The sequence below is a fragment of the Rhinopithecus roxellana genome, chromosome 12 (genome assembly GCF_007565055.1).
Source record: "Rhinopithecus roxellana isolate Shanxi Qingling chromosome 12, ASM756505v1, whole genome shotgun sequence".
Lineage (NCBI taxonomy): Eukaryota > Metazoa > Chordata > Mammalia > Primates > Cercopithecidae > Rhinopithecus > Rhinopithecus roxellana.
This window is the reverse complement of record NC_044560.1, coordinates 84,877,281-84,900,838: the sequence shown is the minus strand read 5'-3', so window position 1 is coordinate 84,900,838 and position 23,558 is coordinate 84,877,281. Positions and strand designations below refer to the sequence as shown.

The 23,558-nt window shown below is 46.6% G+C and overlaps 1 protein-coding gene across 1 annotated transcript in view; it reads left to right on the top strand.

Moving 5' to 3' along the window:
• The window catches only part of CSMD2 (CUB and Sushi multiple domains 2), a 654,766-nt gene that overhangs the window by 229,821 nt on the left and 401,387 nt on the right, over positions 1-23,558 (top strand). The window contains exons 4-5 of the mRNA XM_030943020.1: positions 5,326-5,520; positions 23,245-23,452. Of these exons, the coding sequence (XP_030798880.1) occupies positions 5,326-5,520; positions 23,245-23,452 (403 nt within the window). The remainder of the gene's footprint in view (positions 1-5,325; positions 5,521-23,244; positions 23,453-23,558) is intronic.

Genomic DNA, 23,558 nt, shown 5'->3' with positions numbered 1-23,558 from the left:
AGATAAGAAATCAAAACATATGGAGGGTGCTTGTCCAGAGAGCGTAAATGACTCTTCATTATAACATGGGAACCAAAGTCTCAGATTAAAAATAAAAGAAGGCATGGTATAGCTTTTGCTGCACTTCAGCCACAGAGGAGATTCATTGTCATGCAGTCACTGAGAATATTATGTTGATTGGCAAGAGTCAGGCTTTGTAGAAGGGACAGAAATTCCCCACAGCTAATCTACAATGGAATTGTTCAATGTCAGGCACCGCTTTAATAATATTGTTCTGGGCTGCGCTGGATGTAAATATCTCCCTCTTCATTTTGTAAGCAATCAAAGGGAAGCTTTATAGATGGGAGAGCATGAACGGTTATAGTGTCTGTGCTAAAAAATACATGGACATTCTAAAAAAAAAATCAAAGAACACGGTACCTTAGAAGGGATTGGCTTTGTAGCTTATCTCCAATCTCCTATGTCTGTCCAGCAAGTTGCGCATTAGACACATAACAAAAGACCACACTTTAAATGTTGCCCTTGACATTATTAAAAAGTATAGGATTGACAAATCAGACTGGGAAAAAAATCAGGCTATTAAATCTGGACAGTCAGGTAATCTCTCTTCATCTTATTGCAGTGCCTAGAATGATGAAGGGAGTAAGGGGGCTCTTGTTTATTAAGCACCCACTATGTGCTTGGATGCTTTGCCTCTGTCGGAAGCAGTCTCATATTCCAGAGTGCTGAACAATGGAGGCAGAAAGACCAAGGTCCTCAACCTAGCTCTGCGATTTTCTAGTTGTGTGGCCTTGGGCAAGCAAGCGAATGAAGCTCTCTGTGCCTGGTTTTTTGTTTTTTGTTTTTTTCCACCTGTAAAATGAGGATACTACATATCCCACAAGATAAAGTGCCTAGTATGTTTCAGGTCCTGGACTAAAAGTAAAATAAACTTTTAGTCCAGGACCTGAAACATACTTGACACTCAGGGATAGATATTACAAGGTGAATTTAATCTGCACAGCAGCCCTGCGATGAGCTGAATTGTGTCTCCCTAAAAGCTATATTGAAGACTTAACCCCCAGTACCTGTGAATATGACCTCATTTGGAACAGGGTCTTTGCAGATGATTAAGTTAGGATGAGGTCATTAGGATGTACCCTATCCAATATGAGTGGTGTCCTTATAAAAAGGGGACATTCAGACACAGAAACAAAGCGAGAGAACACCATGTGAAGACAGGATTGGAATGACGCATCTGCAACGAACAGCAAAAGTTGCCAGCAAACCACCAGAAACTAGGAAGAGGAAAGGAAGGATTCCCCTACAGGTTTCAAAGAGATCATGGCTCTGCTGACACCTTGATTTTAAACTTCTAGCCTTCATAGCTGAGAAAATAAGTTTCTGTTGTTTTCAGCCACCTAGTTTGTGGTGCTTTGTTGCAGCAGTCCTAGCAAACAAAAACACCCTTACATGATGAAAAAGTATCCCAATTTTCAGAAGAATTGAAGGCCATTTGAACCCAGGTCTCTCTGAGCCTAAAGTCTGCCCTTTCTCCATTCACTGTGGGACCTCTCAGGAGTGGAGCTTGGCATAAAAAAGCAGGTGGGGTTGGAAATGAGCCCCATTCATTACACCCAGGTCCCAATGGAAGCGTCAGGTCAGAGTGGTCTGATTATGAACAGCTCATTAAGTAAAGAGCAGTGAGCGTTTGAGAGTGACTTTTTAAGAAGAATCGACTTTTATTTATAGTGACGTTCCAGTCATTAATTTCGAAGGAAGAAAGCCCAAAGCAGAAGCAGGTTCATTAAAAATTTGACATTAGTAATTTAATTAAATTGGGTCTTTGCATCTCATTGCGGAAAATGAAACGTTAGTTCTACACCAGTTCTCAGCTCATTTCCCCTAGTTGGCTCCCTCCCCTCACCTTACCTTGCTTTTTTCTCCAAATGTTTACCTGACCTGTCCGTCCCACCCCCAACACTCATAAACATGCACACATCACAGTTATTGCCTCTGCTGTAAGCCAGCTGCATGGGATTATGGGAAACGCCAAGTGAACCAGCAGCAGGGCATCATGGGAAATGCCAAGTGAACCAGCAGCAGGGGACTGATCATAGAAGATGCTAAATAAGCCAGGAGCATAGGATCATGGGATACGCCAAGTAAGCCAGCTGCAGGGGATCATGGGAAATACCAAGTAAGCCAGTAGTGTGAGATCATGGGAAATGTTAAGTAAGCCAGCAACAGTACAGGATCATGGGAAACACCAAGTAAGTCAGCAGCAGATCATGGGAAGTATCAAGTAAGCCAGCAGCATGGGATCATGGGAAATGCCAAGTAAACCAGCAGCAGAGGATCATGGGAAATGCCAAGTAAGCCAACAGCAAGAGATCATGGAAAGTACCAACTAAGCCAGCAGCATGGGATCATGGGAAATGCCAAGTACATCAGCAGCAGGGGATCATGGGAAATGCCAAGTAAGGCAGCAGCAGGACAGGATCATGGGAAACACCAAGTAAGTCAGCAGTAGGGGATCATGGGAAGTACCAAGTAAGCCAACAGCAGGAGATCATGGAAAATGCCAAGTAAGCCAGCAACAAGGAATCATAGGAAATTCCAAGTGGCAGGGGATCATGAGAAATGCCAAGTAAGCCAGCACTGTGGGATCATGGGAAATACCAAGGAAGCCAGCAGCAGTACAGGATCATGGGAAACACCAGGTAAGTCAGCAGCAGGAGATCATGGGAAGTACCAAGTAAGCCAACAGCAGGGGATCATGGGAAATGCCAAGTAAGCCAGGAACATGGGAACATGGGAAATGCCAAGTAAGCCAGCAACATGGGATCATAGGGAATGCCAAGTAAACCAGCAGCAGGGGATCATGGGAAATGCCAAGTAAGCCAGCAGTGTGAGATCATGGGAAATACCAAGTAAGCCAGCAACATGGGATCATGGGAAATGCCAAGTAAGCCAGCAGCAGGGGATCATGGGAAATGCCAAGTAAGCCAGCAGCAGTACAGGATCATGGGAAATGCTAAGTAAACTAGCAGTGTGGGATCATGGGAAATACTAAGCTGGGCCAGTGGACAGGGCAATAGAGATAAATCTTTTCATCTAGGTCATCTCGCTTGTCACAGGTAAAGAGTGGGCAAGGGACAGCTCTTCAGTCGTTAAGATTCACTCTCACAAAAGCATAAGCCTCTGAGGGCTGGCCCCACTGTGCCAAGCACAGAAAGCCCATGATGAATTTTTGTTGCATGAAGGAATTAATACATGAATGAGTAACTCCCCAAATAACTAATTAATGAACATGCACATATGTCCCTACAAGTGCCAGGCACTGTGCTAGTCTCCCAGGATATACCTGTGAACCAGACTAGGCCCATGCCCTCATGGCCCTGTGGCCTAATGGAATGAGAACATCTGCCATTTTGTGAGCACCTACTATGTTCTGGGCATTGTGCCAGGCATGCGGCATTTATATTGGTAACCCCCTCAACCGCTAAATATTTTTGGCCTCACTCCTTTCTCAGTTGAAGAAACTAAGGCTCAGAGAGTTCATGTGGCTCAAGGTCACACAGAATAAGACACGATGGCACCTGGTTTCACACCCAGATCAGGCTGGTTCCAAAGTCTACCATTACCCTCTACACCGAGCTGTTTCCTCTCAGAAGAGGGAGAGAGGAATGGGGAGGGAATACCTTTTTTCAGAGGGTTCTGAGATCATCAGGGCTGGTAGAGAGGGTTCTGGAAAGAAGATACTAACAGCAACATTGGCAGGAAGGGGGTATTGCAAGGACTAGGGGAGCCATTTAGAGTCCAGACCTACCCACTTCCACTTCCCCATCACTGCCACCCCACTCTTTTACTCCAGGCTCCCTCAGCTCCTGGGTTATCTCTGGCCTCAGGGCCTTTGCACATGCTGTTTGCTCTTTTTTGTTTAGCTAAGTCTTACTAATCTCCCAGGGTTCTGCAGAGTTGTCACTTCCTCCAGGAAGTGATCTCTGACCTCTCCCCCAGCTGGGTTTGGTTCCCTACCTGTCCCTGTCCCATCATAACACTCAGTATGCCATTAATTGTGCACACCATCCACTGGACTGAGACTTAGATTCATTTGTGTTGTACTCATTGTACATCAGGCTCTGTCCTAAGCACTTTGCATACCTCAACTGGCTTAATTCTTGTAACAATTAATTTGATATAAGGAAGGTGCTGTTGAGCTCCCTATCTTACAAATGAGGAAACCGAAGTGCAAAAAGGTTAAAAGACTTGCTCACGGTCCCATGGGTGATAAGATGTCAGGCTGGGAAGTGAACCTAAGCACGTTGGCTTCCAAGTCTGCACTTGCCACCATCTGGCTGCATGGCCTCTCAGAGATAGCCTCAATAAATCATTGCCAGGTGGATTAATGGAGAGGTACTTAAACGGTAGTCTGGGCATGACTAAGACCCCTACTCCTCACCCCATGGGGGTATCCTAGAATGATAGGAGGTGTTGACCTTTAAGGCACAGGCAGTTCCAACTCTGGGGGACAAGGCAGAGGGCAGGGGGAGCTGGGTCAGGTGGAACAGGTGACTGACTTATGGGCACAGAGAAGCTGTGTCCTCCTCCCTCCTTACTGCCAGGTCGTGTTACTCTTGCATCTTCCCCAAGACTATTTCCTCTGCCTCATGAGAGCACACTTGCCGGTGACCATGATTGCTTGACTCTGGCCACACACTGTGCATGGTGTTCCCTGGCTCCCAATTTTCCCCCTTTAAACCAGTCAGGCTGATGAGAACCCGGGCTCTTGTCTTCCCACTTCACTGCCTATTCTGCCTAATCCAACCCTTTCAACTCCCCTGAACCTGCGGGGCCAAAGTGCCCCTCTGGCTGCCAGGGTGGATCACACATGAAAGAAAGGACACTGGATTTAATGAGCACCTACTCTTATGCCATGCCTTATGTCCCTTCTATGGTATTTAGTGAGAAGGAGTGTGGAGTCTGAAATCAGGCCAGCCATGCCCAAGAGATTAAAGTGATATTCCTGGGATTGCATCTCTAGTGATCAGGATGGACATAATTCACATCCATGGCTGCACATTAGAAAAGGCAAGAAACCTGGACGTCCAATTGTAAATCTCATGTGTGAGATTTTGAGTAACCCCTCTCTCTTCTGAGTAACCCGTTCTCAGGGAATCCACAGCCTTGAGAAGCGGGCAGATCAGCAGTGGGTAATGCTGTTCACAGAAGAAGAAATGAGTTCCAGGAAGCCCAAGTGACCTAGGGAGATGCTACTAGAAAACCTGGCAGGGCTCCAGCCCAACTCACAGGCTACCTGTCTCTGTCTGTCTCTCCTCACAGTTCTCCCCAGCCACACATGTGGGAACCCAGGGAGGCTGCCCAATGGCATCCAGCAGGGCTCAACCTTCAACCTCGGTGACAAGGTCCGCTACAGCTGCAACCCTGGCTTCTTTCTGGAGGGCCACGCCGTGCTCACCTGCCACGCTGGCTCTGAGAACAGCGCCACGTGGGACTTCCCCTTGCCTTCCTGCAGAGGTAGGTGGCCAGAGAGGGGTCTGACGGAGTGGGGCAGTGGCTGGAAGGGGATGCTGGAGCTTCCAGTGACATCCAGTCTCAAAGGGGAAAGCTACACCCCAGCAGGGAGGGAGGTGCCCAAGTCCGGACAGCACAGAGGGTCTTCAGGGTCCCCAGGTGTTCTAGGGGTGTTTCAGCCTCACCTGACCTCCTCACCCTCAGGCGTGCGCTCCCTCATTTTTTCTCCTGCATCAACAAACTTATATGTAGCCAGTCTTCCCTCACCTCTAGCCCTCCTGTCTCAGAAGAAACATCATTTCTCTTCCTATTGCAGACCCTCTCTCCTCTTGTGGAAGCCAGATCACTTTCCCAACAGCTTTCGTACTGACCTCACTGTAGGAATTATTCTTTTCTCTTTCCTACAAATTCAGCCTCTCTCCCTATCTAACAGTTTCTTCCTCTCAACCTCCAAATATGCTCAAAATCTCTTTACTCCAACAACCCCCTCCCCTAGAAAAACACCTCTCTTCTATGCCTCAGCCTCCCAGCTAGGATGACCAACTTGTCCATATTTGTGTAGGACCTTTCCACTTTTAGTCCTGAAAGTTCCGCATCCTGGAAACCCTCTCAGTTTCAGGCAACAGAGACATTTGTCACCCTACTCCCAGCCTATTCCTTACACAATCTTTTTTTTTCCCCTCTTTCTTTTCTTTTCTTTTCTTTTCTTTTTATTTTTCTTTTCTTTTTTTTTTTTTTTTTTTTTATTTGAGACAGGATCTTCCTGTGTCCTCCATGCTGGAGTTCAGTGACATAATCATGGCTCACTGCAGCCTCAAACTCCTGGGATCAAGCGATCCTCCTGGCTTAGCCTCTGGAGTTGCGGGGACCTCAGGCATGTATTACCATGCCCGGCTAATTTTTGTTGTTTTTCTTGTTGTTGTTGTTTTTCATGGAGACAGAGTCTCTCTATGTTGCCCAGGCTGGTCTTGAACTCCTGAGCTCAAATAATCCTCAGGCTCTGGCATCCCAAAGTGCTGAGATTATAGGCATAAGCCACCATACCTGGCACATGATCATTTTTAAAAGCTTAGGAAATACAGAAGGAAATAAAGAAGAAAGAAAATTTACCTGTTTTAACCATGATTTTAATGTATTTCCTTTCCATCTTCTTCCAATACATATTGCACATAAGCATATATTACAAATATGTACGTAAATTGAGATTATGATGCATGCAGACAATTTTTAGCCACCTTTGAAAAACAATCACATCACACTGTAAGATTTCCCATGCCATCTACACAGCCCAGCATCTTGAAAGCTCCATCCAGCCCTGTCCCTCCTTTTCCCTTCTCATTTGCTCCTCTGCAGACTGGCCTTTGCCCTCAGTATTTGCATCATTTTGCCAAATCAGATGGGAATTGTTTTGGCTCTTATATTTCTTGACCTTCTTAAGAAACCTTTGCACTATTGACCACTCTTTTCTTCTAGTAACGCTCATCTCTAAATTCCATGGATCCTGAACATCCATGTATCAGTCTAGGAGGAACATTTCCAGGAGTTGAGAAGTCATTGGAATAAGTAGGTCCTCCTTAGTTCAAGTTTTATTTTTCTTTTGGAGGAAGGTTTTCTGTAATTACTATAAAAGGCTAGCTCCAGGGATAAGCAACTCCCTCTTCCTGCCACATGCACACACTTTTTGTTATTGACACCAAGGATAAAAAGTACATGACGTGTATACTATTTCCCTTCTTCCCACTCCCATGGCGGACATAATTGGTCATTGCACCCTTTCTGCTTGAGTCCAGACACAGCTGTGAATTCCCTCCCAATAGGCAAGCCACAGCCAATCAATCTGAGTTGCCACTTGACTTCACCTTTGTTTACCTCTCCTCAACCAATAGAATGGGCCTTGGCCATGTTGAGCCTTCTTGGTGGAGGGCAAGGGAACTAGAGTTCCCTTTCCTGATTTCCTAAGTCCCATCTTCCCAGGCTCCATTCCTAACTCAGGGCCTGCCTCTTTCCATGATTGACTTCAGGAATTACCAAACCAATCAGGTGAGACCTTGGCCCCTACACACAGGTGTGTGGCCTAATGACAGCCTGAAAGCTGCTGTATCTGCCCTTTCTTATAGCATCCTTACCCACCCCCTGCCTTGAGGAAGTTACAGTTAACATTCTGATCTTCCAAGGAGGGTGTCAGAGTTGTGAAATGACGATAGAACTGACATATGATAGTAAATAAAATCAAGTATCTAAGTTATGAAATATAAACTGCAGTTCTTTTTCTTTTTGCAGCACTGTACATGTCATGCTATTTTGCTCAAGATAAAATCCAAAAACAAATGTAATCCAATTATCGGATGCAGTGGGGGTATCACTCTGCTTAGTGAAGTATAATTTGCAGCAATATCCCATGCTAATATGGTGGAAATCCACTAACCCTCATAGTATCTCCAGGAATCTGTCAGCTTTAGCTTCCTCTGAACCTTGAACTCACTACCATGTCTCCCTTCCCCTGATTCTGCTCTGCCAACTTAGGTTGGGAACTGGGTCCATTTTTCTTGGATCCCCCACTTCTCCAAAATACAAAATACAAGGCAACAAGCAAAAACACCAATAAAGGTGTCTGCATGTAGTTCAGGCTTTATGGAAGCTGTGGCAATGCAAGGAGCTTACATCTTAGCAATGCAGATGACTTAAAATGAAAGTATGAGCAACCAGGAGCCTCACAGTCTTTTGGCCCCTCCTCCCGGGAAGCTTCTCCCTGGCTTCTGTCTTGGCAGACTCCAGGTTCCCCTGTAATGTGCATTGTACCCTCTCTTCTTTCTCCAGCCTCTTCCACCTTGGTGCCACCTGCACCTTGAGCCCATTTCAGAATTTCCATCAACTTCTTAGGCACAAGAGCCTGATTTCCTCTTGGTTTTGTCATCTCCTTGCAGTCTAATGTCTCGCCTCCTCATCCAAGCTGTTTAGGTATAGGGTAGTATTTTCCTGAACAAAGAGAACTCTCATTCTATAAGAAACTCTGGGGCTGAATGTTAACATATCTTTTTGTTACCCCATCAGCCAGAGATAAGTGATGATGAGGGGCACCTCATGGAGGTCTTCTACCTCTTGGAGGTCTTCTAGGTCTGACCAAGGCTCACAACCCAGTGTCTTTGTGTCCAGGCCCAGCAGGCAGCAAGGGCTGGCCTTTCTGTGGGAAGGAGCAGGGTGGAGAGATACCACTCTTCTAGCATTCACACCACACAGAAATTCATGGGCCTGGGCGGAGGTGGCATGTCTTTTGGTGGCACGACTCTCTGAAGTCTTCCAGTTCTTTTTTCGTCTTCTGAAATGATGATGATTCTCTCCCTCCTTCTCCTTCACTGACTTTCCACCCTCCTTCCCCTTAAATACTGGAGGGCCAAGCGTAGCCTCTTCTCTGAGGACTTCTTCCATCTCTTGGAATTTCTCATCTACTATGTTGCTGTAATTGTTACTAGGGAGCAACTCTCCAATCCCCACCTCCAACCCCATTCTCTGTCCTGAGCTTCGCGCCCGCGTGGATAGTGAACTGTGCTGAAGTTCTCCTCAGCTTGTGTTTCAAACTTGGCCCATGAAAACCTCACTCTTCCTGCTTTCCCCAAACCTGCTCTTTTTGCTGTCTTCTCCAGCTCAGTGAAGAGTGTCCCCACCAACAGTGGCCAAGCCGGACCCCTCAGGGCATCTTATACTCTTGCTTTTCTTGCTGTTCACATCGCTTCATTGGCCCCCATGTCCCTCTGCACCAGCCCACTCCTTCCACATCTCTGTCGCTCTTCAGATGGTGGTCCAGGCTCTGTTGTCTCTCACTTGCCTCACTGAAGGTTGACCCTCTGTAGGCAGGTGTGCCCCTGTTCTCTCCTGCTCACACCAGCCCATTCCTACCTGTATTGCTAGGGAGAACTTTCTAAGGCACAGATCTGACAAAACTAAGTGGCTCAGTCACTTAGTGGCTCTTCATCACTGACAGGGTCTAGTTCAGATTCCTTAGCATGGAGCACAAGGCTCTTCCAGAAAGAGTCCCACCCCAATCTTTCTAGTCTGTCTCTTAGACTTATTTTAAGTAGCTTCCACTTTAGCCACACCAGAGAATGCTCCCTTCCAGATGCCCTAGGGAAGCCAGCTGAGGATGTCAAGTCCTGCTTCCAGAAGGGCTTCCAGCCCCCTGCTGCCTGAGGGGACTGAGATGTGGTTCTGCTCAAAAGCTGGGAGAGAATAAAATGGCTCTTCTACTCTCAGACACCCTAGGGTCTCCCCCCACCCCCATCTACCTCCCTACTTTCAGGTTCATCTCTCTATTCTAATTCCCACAGGTTACAAGAATATCCTAAGAAACATCCTCAATAATGTCAGCGATTTTGCGAAAGTGATTTCCCAAACTGTTCTTCCTTAGGAGGCCAAGCTAAACAGGAACAAAGAGTACCCACCATACACCCATCCTGTGCCAGCAGCGGTGGTCATGCCAGAGTGAACGGGTTCATACTTGGGAAGCATTAAAAGCCTTTTGGTCTTTCTTCCTCTCATGTAGAACTCTTAAGAGCTGGCATCTGCGAGCGGATAAACCTCATCCACTGGGCAGTGGTCCGTAAATATTTGCGGAATGAAAGGCTGTCTGGATGGGTCTAATTCACCATCAGAATCGTGCTGGCATACAAGCCCGAAAGGGAAATTACTAGCCTGGGTTACCCCACCTGCCCGGTAGCTCTGAATGACAATCTCTTTAAGTCCAAAGCTTCCCAGAGCAGACTGGAGAGTCATGTGTGTCTGTTTTATCTAGGAAATGTCATGTGCCCAGCTGGAGGGTGGACTTGGTCTAGGGATACAGCACAAACTAGGAGTGGGGGGAACAGGAAACAGCTGGGAATAGGGGGGAGCAGGTGTGAGGCCAACCCCCAAGGAGGCCCATCCCGAAGATCCTGACCCATCAGGACTCGGTCCAGCTGACAGAGGGAAGGAGGTGGGGCCTGTGACCTCCCTTCACTTTGTGTCGCACCGGGCACATTTTCAAAGGCAGAGGTCCCTGGGAGGGGCTGAGCTTTGTGTCATCTCTTTGATCCACAAGAAGGAAGACCATGTGGATTTCAGCAACAGGCCTCTGACTTGTGAGGGCCATTGGCCCTGGATCAAAGAAGGCTGTATGGGGAAGCAACGGAGTTCATATGCACTGGGGGCTGAGAGGCAGGTGGTAGGGAGAAAGGTGGCCAGAGCAAGAAGTGCTTGGCCTCTGAGGTTCAAGCCAAACACAGCAGGCTGCAGCCATACCTGGGGAAGAGGGAATATGGTCTGCAGAAGCTTGGACTGCAAGTGCTGAGCTGTATTCCAAATTTTCTGGCCCCAGGGGAAGAAGCCTGCACAACGTGAAACAGAAGCAGTGGTGTCAGGTATGGACAGTACATAGAGACAGACTGGCCTGGGTTCAGCCCTAGCTAAGCCAGCCCCTAGCTGTGTGGTTGCCAGGGTGCTGCTAAACCCCTCTGAGTTTTAAAGGTGGGACACAAGTAGCAGCCTTACAGGGCTGATTGCATCCTCATTCATTCACTTGGCTACTCAACAACTTTCTCTTGAGTGCCTGTTATGAGCCAGCCAGTCATTAATTCAATTATCATTTATTGACTGCCTATTAAGTACAAAATATTGTTCTAGGCTCAGAATTGCAATGATGAACAAGTCAGACCAACTTCCATGATCTCTTGGAGTTTACATTCTAGCAGCCAGGAGGCAGAAAACAGATACACAAACCAAATAAACAAAATTCAGGTGGTGGTAGGAGCTATGAGGAAATAAAGTCTTAGCCAGTGATGAGGAAAGCTACCTTAGACGGAGCAGTCAGGAGAGGCCTCTCTGGGGAGGTGGCCTCTGAAATGAGTCCTGAATGACAAGAAAGAGCCTGTTGTGTGAAGACCTGGAAAATAGCTTTCCTGGCAAAGGCAGTAGCAAATGCAAAGGCCCTGAGGTGGGGGAAAGTACTGGACACGCTAGAGGAACAGAAAACAGGCCCCTGCGGCAAAAGTAGAGTGAGGGGTGGGTGGAGAGGGCAGGGATGGGGTGAAGCAGGGTAAGAAGGTAGAGGCCGAGGCGGGTGGATCACGAGGTCGGGAGTTTGAGACCAGCCTGACCAACATCATGAAACCCCGTCTCTACTAAAAATTAAAAAATTAGCTGGGCATGGTGGCACGTGCCTGTAATCCCAGCTACTCAGGAGGCTGAGGCAGGAGAATCTCTTGAACCCAGGAGGTGGAGGTTGCAGCGAGCTGAGATCATACCACTGCAACAGAGCGAGACTCCATCCCTCAAAAAAAACAAGATACAGGCTTGGTTCTGAGTCCAGGAGGCTACCAGGGGAGAGTTTTAAGCAGAGGTATAGTTCAATTTAACTTAATTTTTTAAAAAGATCATGCTGGATACTAGCTGGCAAGAGGCACAATAAGAAGACCAGTTAGGCAGCAGCTATTATGGGCAACCAGCTTGGAGATGCTGCATCTTGGTTGAGGGTGGCCGGAGTAGAGGTGGAGGGACGTGCATAGATTGGGGCTGTGCTTTGGGGGTACAGCCAACAGACCTTAGGGATGGATTGGATGGCTGATAGAATAAAGGATCAAAGTTGACTCCTAGGCTTTTTCTGGAGGGCTGGTGGGTGGGGATGCCAGTGACCAAGATGGAGATGACTGGCACAGAGGGCAGGAAGTGTGTGCCCTAAAGGGAAGCAAGACAGCTCACTTTGTCCAGGTAAAGTTTGAGATGCCTGTGAGACATCCAAATGGGGGCATTAATTCTGCATCTGGGAGGAGTCCTAAGCTAGAAAGGTATCTGGGAGAGGCATAAGAGGGCAACACTGGGCCAGGCATGGTGGCTCACGCCTGTAATCCCAGCACTTGGGGAGGCCGAGGCGGACGGATCACGAAGTCAGGAGATCGAGACCATTCTGGCTAACACGGTGAAACCCCGTCTCTACTAAAAATACAAAAAATTACCTGGGTGTGGTGGCAGGTGCCTGTAGTCCCAGCTACTTAGGAGGCTGAGGCAGGAGAATGGCGTGAACCCGGGAGATGGAGCTTGCAGTGAGCCGAGATCACACCACTGCACTCCAGCCTGGGCGACAGAGCAAGACGCCATCTCAAAAAAAAAAAAAAAAAAAAAAAAAAAAAGCGGGGGGGCAACACTGTAGATAGCAAAGAGGGTCTGGGCATTGCATGCTGGACACCATTGTGTTGATCAAATTTAACAACACGGAGAAGACACTAAACACTATGCACCTTGAGTGATTCTGAGCACTGGAGCCTCAGCAGGGACCACAGCTACCCAAGGCCACTCTTTGCTATAGGATACCTCTGCTACTGCTGGGATCACTAGCCTTCCATCACCTTTGCAATTACTGTTACTATACCAGAACATTTCACAATGTGGGCTCTGGAGGCCAGTCACCTAGATTCAAATCCTGGCCTTGCCACTTACACCCACTGGCTGAGTGGCTTTGGACAAGTTACTCAACCTCTCTATGCCCCAGTTTTCTCGTTTGTAAATGGGAATAATAATGGTACTTAACTCATAAGTTGGCAGTGAGGTTCACATTGATAAATGCTAAGCACATAGCAGAGGGCCTATTCATGGTTATGACTCAGTGAGGGGTATCGATCATTGCCATTCTCACTGCCACAGCCTCACTGGCCACCATTTATTGAGCCCTAACTAAGTGCCAGGTCCTGCGTTACCTGTTTTAATCCTCACAAATCTGAAGGAGGTTAAGGTATTATTACCTCTTATTACAAATGAGGGAACTGAAGCTCAGAGAGGTGCAGTGCTTTGCCTGTGATTACACAGCTTGAGAGTGGTGGAGCCAGGATTCAGCCCAAGTCCACGTGCCTAACAGCCATGATCTTGACCACCACCCTCCACTGCAGGCAAGGATGGTGGCCTCTGGCCCACAGCAGGAGACTCACAATGACGCTATGATTTCCAGAGCTTCTCCAGCCTGGTGGTTCAGGGCCTGAGAGCTTGGCCTGCAGGTGCATGCATTCACTGCATGGCTCTACCAGTCAGGGACTGGCAGTCTCTTGTGGTTTACCCTTGACCTTCCACTTTAACTTGTTCCATGAACTCCTCAGGAGAGACACCTCTGGGAAAGGGCCTGAGGTTATTCTGCTGGACAGATGCTGCTTCAGGGTGGGGATTGGGAACTACTTTTCCATCCTATGAAGAAAGCCAGACCCAAGGTTCACCCTTGGAAGCGTCTCATGCCTGGAAAACCCCATCTCCACGGTCTGGTGCTTCCAGGAGCCTGCTCCTAGCCCGTGTCAGGAACAGGATTACAGTGACTGAGGCCCAGGAGGCAGAGAAGTAGGTGGGTAATGGTGTGGGCCTGGAGTCACAAGGTCTTGGGTTCAAACCCTAGCTACAACATTTAGTAGATATGTGGCACAAAGAAGTCTTAAAAACTCACTGAGTCTGTTTCCTTATCTGTAAAATGTGCATGATAATACCTGTGCTCTCAAAGGTTTGAGGATTAAAGGAGAAAATGCAGGTGAAACATTTTGCACAATCCCTGACCCATAATGAAAGCTCAATAAGAAGTGTCATGTAATCAAATACCATGTCCTGTCTACATTCTTCCCCTCAGAAGGATACCTCAGGTGGCTGTAACTATAGGAGTCTGGGGGCAATAGTGATGTTCTCGGAATTGGTCATTTCCTCATTTTAAGGAGCGTCACTGATAAAGCCAAGGATAAATGGGCAGAGTCCAAAGTCCCCGGGAAGAGGGGACTGAAGAAGTTGAGCAAGTTATGGGGGCCCCAGCGTGGATAGGCACACGGAATGATTCACCACAGGAAAAGGGGGCGGGCTGTAGCTTTGGGGCACTCCTGCCCTGATGCTGTCAGTCTTGCACTGGAATTGCAAGATGGTGGCTTCTCCTTTGGGGCCTGTTGGCATCTTCATTTCCACAGAGGCTGAGGGGTCCTGGGGAAGATGATATGAACAGAAACCAATTCCAAGAACCCCAAATCTTCTAGGCATGCAAGATGGTACCCTAGAGCTCGCCTGAAGTGGAGAGGATAATGTCCTGTTTTCTCCGTTTCCCACCTGAAATTTGTCAGTCATTGTAGAGTTAACAGATATCAAAGAGGATTGAGGGATAGTTCTCTAAAATTATGGTTAATTGAAGAGATTTCCATAGAACTTAAGTCGATCGTAAATAAAGTCATAAACTTGGAGAGGCAACTATCAGCATAACACACCTGCACCTCAGAATATGCATGACTTAATGGTGGTGCAAAATGCCCATTGCCAGAGAAGGAGAAAGAGTGTAAATGAATATTTTAGGACTATGGTGTCAGCTGAAGGTTGTATTTTATGACTCTGGAGTTGTAACCATGAAATATCATGCCTTGTTTAAAGTGTGAGAAAACCTCCAAACAGCTTTTGCAGGATCTTCAATCAAAACAGGATGATGCGAGGGCCAGGGTGTCAGATGAGCCCAAGAGGCAGGGTTCGCTAAAATGGTAAAGGTGCCACCTTAAGAGGAGACTGGTAGCTCTGGCCAGAGGATCTCAAGTTCTCAAGTCCTCAGTTCTAGCACAGTCCAGAAATCATTGCCTACAGTTGGGAAGTTTGAAAATCTCAGGATGGCTTACTAAACCACTGTCAAGCAGGGATGTGCCTTATAGCAGAGGAGACTACCATCCTGGTACCAGAGAGACTCAACTGAAATCTTGACTCAGCCACTTCCTATGTGACCTTGGGAAAGCTACTTAACCTCTCTGAGCTTCAGTTTCCTGTTACATTTATTTGTTCAGCAGATATTAGTCAAGTGCCTGCTATATGCCAGAAAATCTCCTAAGTGCTTGGGACAGAACAGACATGGCCTCTGTTCTCATGGAGTTTACTATCTACATGTTAACTAAGTAATGACATAATTGATCAATTAATTATGGAAAATCATTAATTATGGCAAAATATGTGGTACTCAGAAAGTATATGATGGGGGAGGGGTTATTCTGTTTCTATAAAGATCCTTGAGGAAGCAGCACTTGGATTGGGACCTAAAGGCTGAGGGCAGGGGGCAGTCAGGCCCAACGAGATAGGGAGGAAGTTTCCAGAAAGAGAAAATAACACTTTCAGAGACCCTGGAGCAAGGCAATGCTTAGTGAATCGGAAGAGCTGCGAGGAGGCCAGGGTGGCTACAGATAATAGGGAAGGAGAGACTGGCATGAGGCAAGGCCCTGTAAGGTCCTTGTGAGTCATCGAGTATTCCACTTTATCCTGAGTGACAATGGAGGTTATTGACGGTTCCAACAGAGAGAGTGGCGTAATCAGGCCCATGCTTTCCAGTATTACTCTGGCCTCTGTGAAGAATGGACAGAGGCTGCAAAGCAATCTACAGATTCGATGTAATCTGTATCAAAATACCAGTGTCATTTTTCACAGAAATAGAAAAAACAATCCTAAAATTCATATGGAACAACAAAAAAAGCCTGAATACCCAAAGCAATCTTGAGCAAAAAGAACAAAGCTGGAACCATCATGCTACCTGGCTTCAAAATACATTACAAGGCTATAATAACCAAAATAGGATGGTGTTGGTATAAAAACAGACACATAGACCAATGGAACAGAATAGAGTCCAGAAATAAATTCACATACTTATAACCAACTGATTTTCAACAAAGGCACTACGAACATGGATTAGGGGAAGGACACTTGCTTCAATAGTGCTGGGAAAACTGGGTAACCATATGCAGAAAAATGAAACTAAACCCCCATCTCTCACCATATACAAAAATCAACTTAAAATGAACTAGAGACCTAAACTTAAGACCTGAAACTATAAAACTACTGGAAGAAGACATAGGGGAGTTATTACAGGATATTGGTCTAGGGAGAGATTTTATGGCTAAGACCTCAAAAGCACAGGCAACAAAAACGAAAATAGACAAATGGGACTATATTAAACTAAAAAGCTTCTACAAAGAGAAAGAAACCATCAACAAAGCGAAAAGACAACCTGCTAAAGATGAGAAAATATTTGCAAACTATTCATCCGACAGGGGACTAATGTCCAGAATATGCAAGTAACTCAAACAACTCAACAGCAAAATAATAATAATAATGATAATAATAATAATAATCCATTAAAAAGTGAGCTAAGGACATGAATAGACATTTTTTTCAAAAGAAGACATAAAAATGGCAAACAGGTATATGAAAAAATGTTCAACATTTCTAATCATCAGGGAAGTGTAAGTCAAAATCACAATGAGATATCATTTTACCCTAGTTAGAATGGCCATTATTAAAAAAGCAACAAACAACAGATGTTGGCAAGGATATGGAGAAAAGGGAGCTCTTATACTTTGTTGATGGGAATGTAAATTACTACAGCCACTATAGAAAACAGTATGGAGATTTCTCAAAAGACTGAAAACAGAACTACCATATGATCAAGCCATTCCACTACCGAGTATTTATCCAAAAGAAAGGAAATCAGTATATCAAAGGGATACCTGCACCCCGTGTTTACTGAAACACAATTCATAACAGCAAAGATATGGAATCAACATAAGTGCACATCATTGGATAAATGTATAAAGAAAATGTGATATACATATATACACACACATACATGGTGGAGTACCACTCAGATGTTAAAAAAATGCAATTAGCTAGGTACAGTGGCATGCGCCCATAGACCCCAGTTACTTGAGAGGCTGAGGCGAGGGATCTCTTGAGCCCAGGAGTTCAAGTCCAGCCTGGGCAATGTCCAGCACAACTCCATCTCTATTTCTTTTTTTTTAGAAGAGTGAAATCCTGTCATTTGCAGGAACATGGGTGGAACTGGAGGTCATTATGCTAAGTAAAATAAGCCAGGCACAGAAAGACAAATATCACCTAACACTCATACGAGGAGTTAAAAAAGTGGATCTCATGGAGGTTGAGAGTAGAATGATTGATAGTTCCAGAGGCTGGGAAGGCTGTGTGTGTCCAGGATTGGAGGATGTAGGGGACAAAGAGAGACTGGTTAACAGGTACAAACACACAGGTCAGTGGTCCCCAACCTTTTTGGCACCAGGGACCAGTTTCATGGAAGACAGTGTTTCCATGGACAGGAGGTGGGGGATGGTTTCAAGATGTAACTTCCACCTCAGATCATCAGGCATTAGATAACTTGCTCAACACTCACCTCCTACTGTGCAGCCCAGGTTCTAACAGGTCCCAGTCCACGGCCCAGGGGTTGGGGACCCCTGAGTTAGGTAGAAAGAATAATAAGTTCTAATGTTCAATAGCAGACTAGGGTGACTATAGTTAAAACAACGATGTATTGTGTATTTCAAAATAGCTAGAAGAGAGAACTTGAAATGTTCCCAACACGTAAAAGTGATAAACTCTTGAGGTGGTGGATGTCCTAAATACCCTGACTGGATCATTATACCTACCGTGTTAGGCTTTTCTTGCATTGCTGTAAAGAAATGCTGGAGACTGGGTAATTTATAAAGAAAGGAGGTTTAATTGGCTCATAGTTCCGCAGGCTGTACAGGAAGCATGGCATCAGCATCTGCTCAGCTTCTGGGGAGGCCTCAGGGAGCTTTTACTCATGACGGAAGGTGAAGTGGGAGCAGACACTTCACAGGACCAGAGCAAGAGCAAGAGAGGGAGTGAGGGAGAGGTGTCACACAATTTTAAACAATCAGATCTTGAGATGAGTCACTCACTATCACAAGGACAGCACCAAGCCATGAGGCATCCCTCCCCATGACCCACACACCTCCTACCAGGTCCCACCTCCAGTATTGGAGATTACATTTCAGCATGAGACTTGGGAGGGACATTCAAATTATATCACCTACTGTGCATGTCAGAAAATAACACACATACCCCATAAAAGTGTACAAATATTTTATAACAAAGTTTTTTTAAAGGAGTGCTCCAAGATAATGTTCTCAATGCAAAAAAAAAAGTATGTGAAGTGATTGGTATGTTAATTAGCTTGATTTAATCATTCCACAATACATACATATATCAGAACATCACAGTGTATTCCATAAGGACATACAACTATTGTCAATTAAAAATAAAATTTTAAAAACTGCAAAACCAAAAGAATGGATGGGCTGGAGGAGGAAGGAGGCTTGGAGACCAGGAGGGGGCTTCATGGCTCTGGTTAACTTGGAGTGTGACATGGCTTGGGGTAGAGCAATGGCAGTGATGGCGGGGAACAGAATTGAGAGACACCTAGATGGACTGCCAGGTGAGTCCCTGGCTGGATGAGGGGGTGCGGGAGGAGTTGAGGATGTCCCCTGAGCCTCTGCCATGAGGAAGTGGGTGAATAGTGCTGACACTCCAAGATGGGAAAGTCTGGAAGAAGGCTAGGCTTCTGGGAGGAAAGGATGAGAGTGATTTTGGTTGGGTTGGGTTTGAGAGCAATGTGGAATATCTAGTTGGGTTTCTAAGACTGGAAGTAGGCAGAAGGCTCTGGAGTCACTGTCTTTCCCCCAAGACCTGCGTTTTTTCTGGAATTCTTTGTTGTCCACCTGGTTGTGCAGGCCAGATTAAATGAGACCATGTGGACCAAGGGCCTGATGAGAGACTTGGCCACACAGAGTGGCTGCACCTGCTCTGCAGCTCCTGAGCCACTCCCTCCCTCTAATGTTTCTCTTTGGTCCCTACTCACTTTCCACCTGAGTGCCCCTCCCTTCCCACCTTCTTTCAGGTATCGTTGCTTCTGCCTGCTCTGTACATGTCTGTTCAGTCCCCAGCCTTCTCCACTCCTGTGGTGGGAGGTTCCCTCTTTGTCCTGCTGATTCCCTGCCTCACGGTCTCTGGGATCCCAGACCCATAGGTATCCCCATCTGTTTATTCCCCAGGATCTCACACTCAACATGGGAGTAGGGAAGAGCAGGGGAGGAAGGGCCATCACTTTTCCCGCAGAGCTCCTCTAGCGTCCCTGTCTCCGCTCTCTCCTTCACCATCCATTTTCTGTTGGAGACCTCACCCTCTCATTCCTCCACAGCCTGCCTCCTAAATCCCTTCCTGCTGCTTCTCTTTCTTCCCTCCCTAGTTGTGGCTTTGATGATGGGAACAACCTCTTCTTCAGTCTCTGTCTCTGGTCTCCCTACCGGCCACCTTCCTTGGCCACCAAACCATATCATTCATCCATTACTACGGGACCAAATCATCTTTCTAAAATAGGTCTGAACTTGTACTTCTTGCTGAAAACCCTCTTCTCCACACCTACTGTGACTCCCCTGCACCTGCAGAGGAAAGTCCAAACACCTCGGCAGTGCCATCAAGGCCTTCACCCAAGCAGCGTGCCCTTCCAGGCCTTCTTGCCTCCGAGGGCCTGTTTGCTCTGCCTGGAACCCCTCTATTTCTTCCCTTCCAGCATACTCCTACACCTTTTTGAAGGTTCGGGGTAAAAGGCCCTTCCTTCACCATGATCCCTTTCCCCAGTACAGTCGAGACTCAGCCGTTGTGCCCAGGGCTGAAGACAGTTCCACCTGGTGTAGTAAGTGCCAGTGACAGGACTGTCGGGAACCAGTGGGCCCAGTGCTTGCTGGGAACAACATTGACAAATCTCCCGTTTGTTGGCTGGCTCCTGTGGCTTATCTCCCTGGTAATGTTCACGGTGAATTTATTTACATCAGAAGGAGACAAACTCTGCCTCAGATGTCAGACATCATAGCCTCCTGCCAGAGAGATACTCAAGGCAGAAATACTGTGCAACTTGATAAAACAAATCAACAGCACCACTAAACTGGATTTAAAGCCAAGCAAGGCCAATCTTGCCTACCTTCTCTCCCTTCCTGCTTCCTGGGGCCTGGGCAGCTGGGTTGGGGGTAGCAAAGCAGGAAGAGGGGAGGAGAATAGAACCTCAGCTCCTCTACTTGGCATTCAAGGACCTTCACAGTCCAGCTCTTGCCTTCCTGCCCAGCCCAGCTCTGTCATCTCTGCATGTCCCTTTCAGTTCACATGGTCCTGCCTAATAAGTCCCTAAACATGCCACAATCCCCAACTTCAACTGTCCTTGCTGTTTTTCTGCCTAAAACACCCTCTCCCCTGAGGTCTACCAGGCAGGCAGCCCTCAGCTGATGTATGCTGCCAGCTCAGTGTTGGAAACGAAGCCAGACTCTGACTATGTCTCGCTGTTACCACCTGGTCTAAGCCACCATCGCCTCTCACTGGATTATCGTGGTAGCTTCAAGAGGCCCCCAGCTTCTTCCTTTGCTCTCTTAGGTCTGCTATCTACATGGCATCCCAAGGGATCCTGTTAATACACAAATGACATCATATCATCCTTAGCCCAGAACCCTCCACTGGCTTCTCAACTCATTCTGAGTAAAAGTCCACATCCTTACACTGGCCTCTCAGGTCGCCCTGCCTCTTAGCTCGGTAGTCCTGCCTCTGCTAACCTCATCCCCTGCCACTTTCCTTCTTCTTCCTGCATTCCAGCCCCTTGGGTCTCTCTCTCTCTCTCTCTCCTCTCTCTCTTTAGATGGAGTTTCTCTCTTATTCCCCAGGCTGGAGTGCAATGGCACAATCTCGGCTCACTCTAACATCCATCTCCTGGGTTCAAGTGATTCTTCTGCCTCAGCCTCCTGAGTAGCTGGGACTACAGGTGCACACCACTATGCCCAGCTAATTTTTTTTTTTTTTTTGTATTTTTAGTAGAGATAGGGTTTCGTCATGTTGGCCTAGCTGGTCTCAAACTCCTGACCTCAGTTGATCCACCCGCCTCGGCCTCCCAAAGTGCTGGGATTACAGGCGTGAACCAGTGCACCCAGCCCTTGGGTCTCTTGATGCTCTTCAATGTGCCAGGCCTCTGTACCCTGTGGCCTTTGGATTTGCTGTTCCATCTGCTGTGAATGCTCTTCCCCCAGATAACCACGTGACTCCCTCTCTCATTCCTTCAAGTCTTGGTTCAAATGTCAACTTCTCAGTGGGGTCTTTCCTGACCACCCTTTCTGAAATGTCCATACCCTCACTTCCAACACCAGACACCCCATTTTCCTCTGCACTTACCACTTCATTTATCATAGAGTTAATTATTTATCTTGGAGTTGTCGTCATCCTTCTGATCAGAATGTAAGCTCTGGGAGAATAGGAATTTTTGTTTTATTCACAACTGAATCCCCAGCACCTAGAATAGTGGCTGACACGTAGTAGGTGCTCAGTTAGCATTTGTTGAATGAATGAATGAATGAATGAGTGAATGAATATTAATACAAATTCTGTCTCTTCCATAAAGCCCTTCCTACCTATGTGCTATCACTGTGCCTTGAGCATCCCCGTCATAACTATTCTGTGTTGCCATTGCTGGCTTGCCTGCCCACTTCTCTCAGAAGAACTTGAGGGCAGAGAGGAAATCAAGCTTTTCACATTGTAGTGCTGGCCCTACCCAGTATTTGGCCCACAGTAGGTGCTCAGTTAATGGGTGTAGGAGGGAAACTTTCATAAGCACCCACTCTGAGAAAGTAGGTGTATTTCTTACATTTCTGCACTCATACAAACTTAGAAGTTAGCAGTGAGAAATGCTATGAGTTGGCTCATGATTGTCTTGACCTTGTAAAGAACATTAATAAGAACAGTTCAGAACTGCTAAACAAGATCACTTTTATCTCTAGCCCAGATGGCTCCTATAGATCTGTTAATCTGAGCTCACCATTGGAGGCCTCACAGACATACCCACTTCTACGTGTCCAAAACTGAACTCCTGGTTGCCCTCCATACCACAAGGAGCTCCCTTCCTGGGTTTTCTGCCTCAAGAAATAGCACCTTTCATCCATCCAGATGTTTATACCAGCAACATGGGATTTTATACCTCCTAGTTGCTGATTCCTGGAGATTCTCCTTCCTGAATATCTCTCAAATAAATCCTTTCCCACCCTCCACATGACCTTAGCTTGATCTCATCCAGCCTCACCTGGACTTTGGTGATTTTGGTGATACCAAGAGCATCTGATGTGCTTCCCTGACTCAGACCTCCTTTATACCCTAGCCAGTGTTCTTTCTAAAATGCAAGTTTAATCATATTTCTTCACTGCCTTTGATCCTTAAGATGAAATGGAAGGAAAAAGGAGAACCTTGCATTAGCATCTACCATATGTCAGTCACTGGCTAATACTAGTTACTGTCACATTAACTATCTAATTCAGTTATCATAACAGAGAAGCAAACTGAGGCTTAAAAAAATAAATTTCCCAAAGTTATGCAGGTGGCTGGGAAATTGTGGAGCCTAAATTCAAATCTAGACCTTTCTTACCCTAAAATCCATTTCCTTTCCAATGCACTCCCCTGTCTCCAAATCTTTTTGGCTCGGTGCTCTCTGCCTTGTGACTTCTCCTACATGCCATTACTATCTTATATTATTCCTCTTTTTTACCCTGTGGTGAGCCATCTAGAGCTGTTTATCTTAGACATGCCTTGCACATTCATATTTCTCTGCTTATGACCATTTAGTTCCTTCTTCCCTGAAATGTCCTTCCCTTTCTTCTCTACCTAGTGAACTCCTACTCATTCATCAAAACCCAGCTCTAATGACACTTCCTCTGTTAAGGCTTCTCAGGTGGACTCATCCAAACAAAGTCATTTTTTGCTGCTTTATCTATATCCACAAACTGTGAATTGTACTCTTGGGAGACAGAAGGATGTATTGCAGGTAAAGCCCATGGTGAGTGCTAGGGGCTTGAAAACCAGACTACTCATGTGAGCCTCTTGTCTCTGTGCCCACAGCTGATGATGCCTGTGGTGGGACCCTGCGGGGCCAGAGTGGCATCATCACCAGCCCCCACTTCCCCTCGGAGTACCATAACAATGCCGACTGCACATGGACCATCCTGGCTGAGCTGGGAGACACCATCGCCCTGGTCTTTATTGACTTCCAGCTGGAGGATGGTTACGACTTTCTGGAAGTCACTGGGACGGAAGGCTCCTCCCTCTGGTAAGCACAACATCCCCTTCATTTCCTACCCTATTCTCTGCAACTGTGAATTACTAGGATGCTTACAGTCTCCTCAAGTGCCTGGACCCACAGCCAGAGGCCTCTT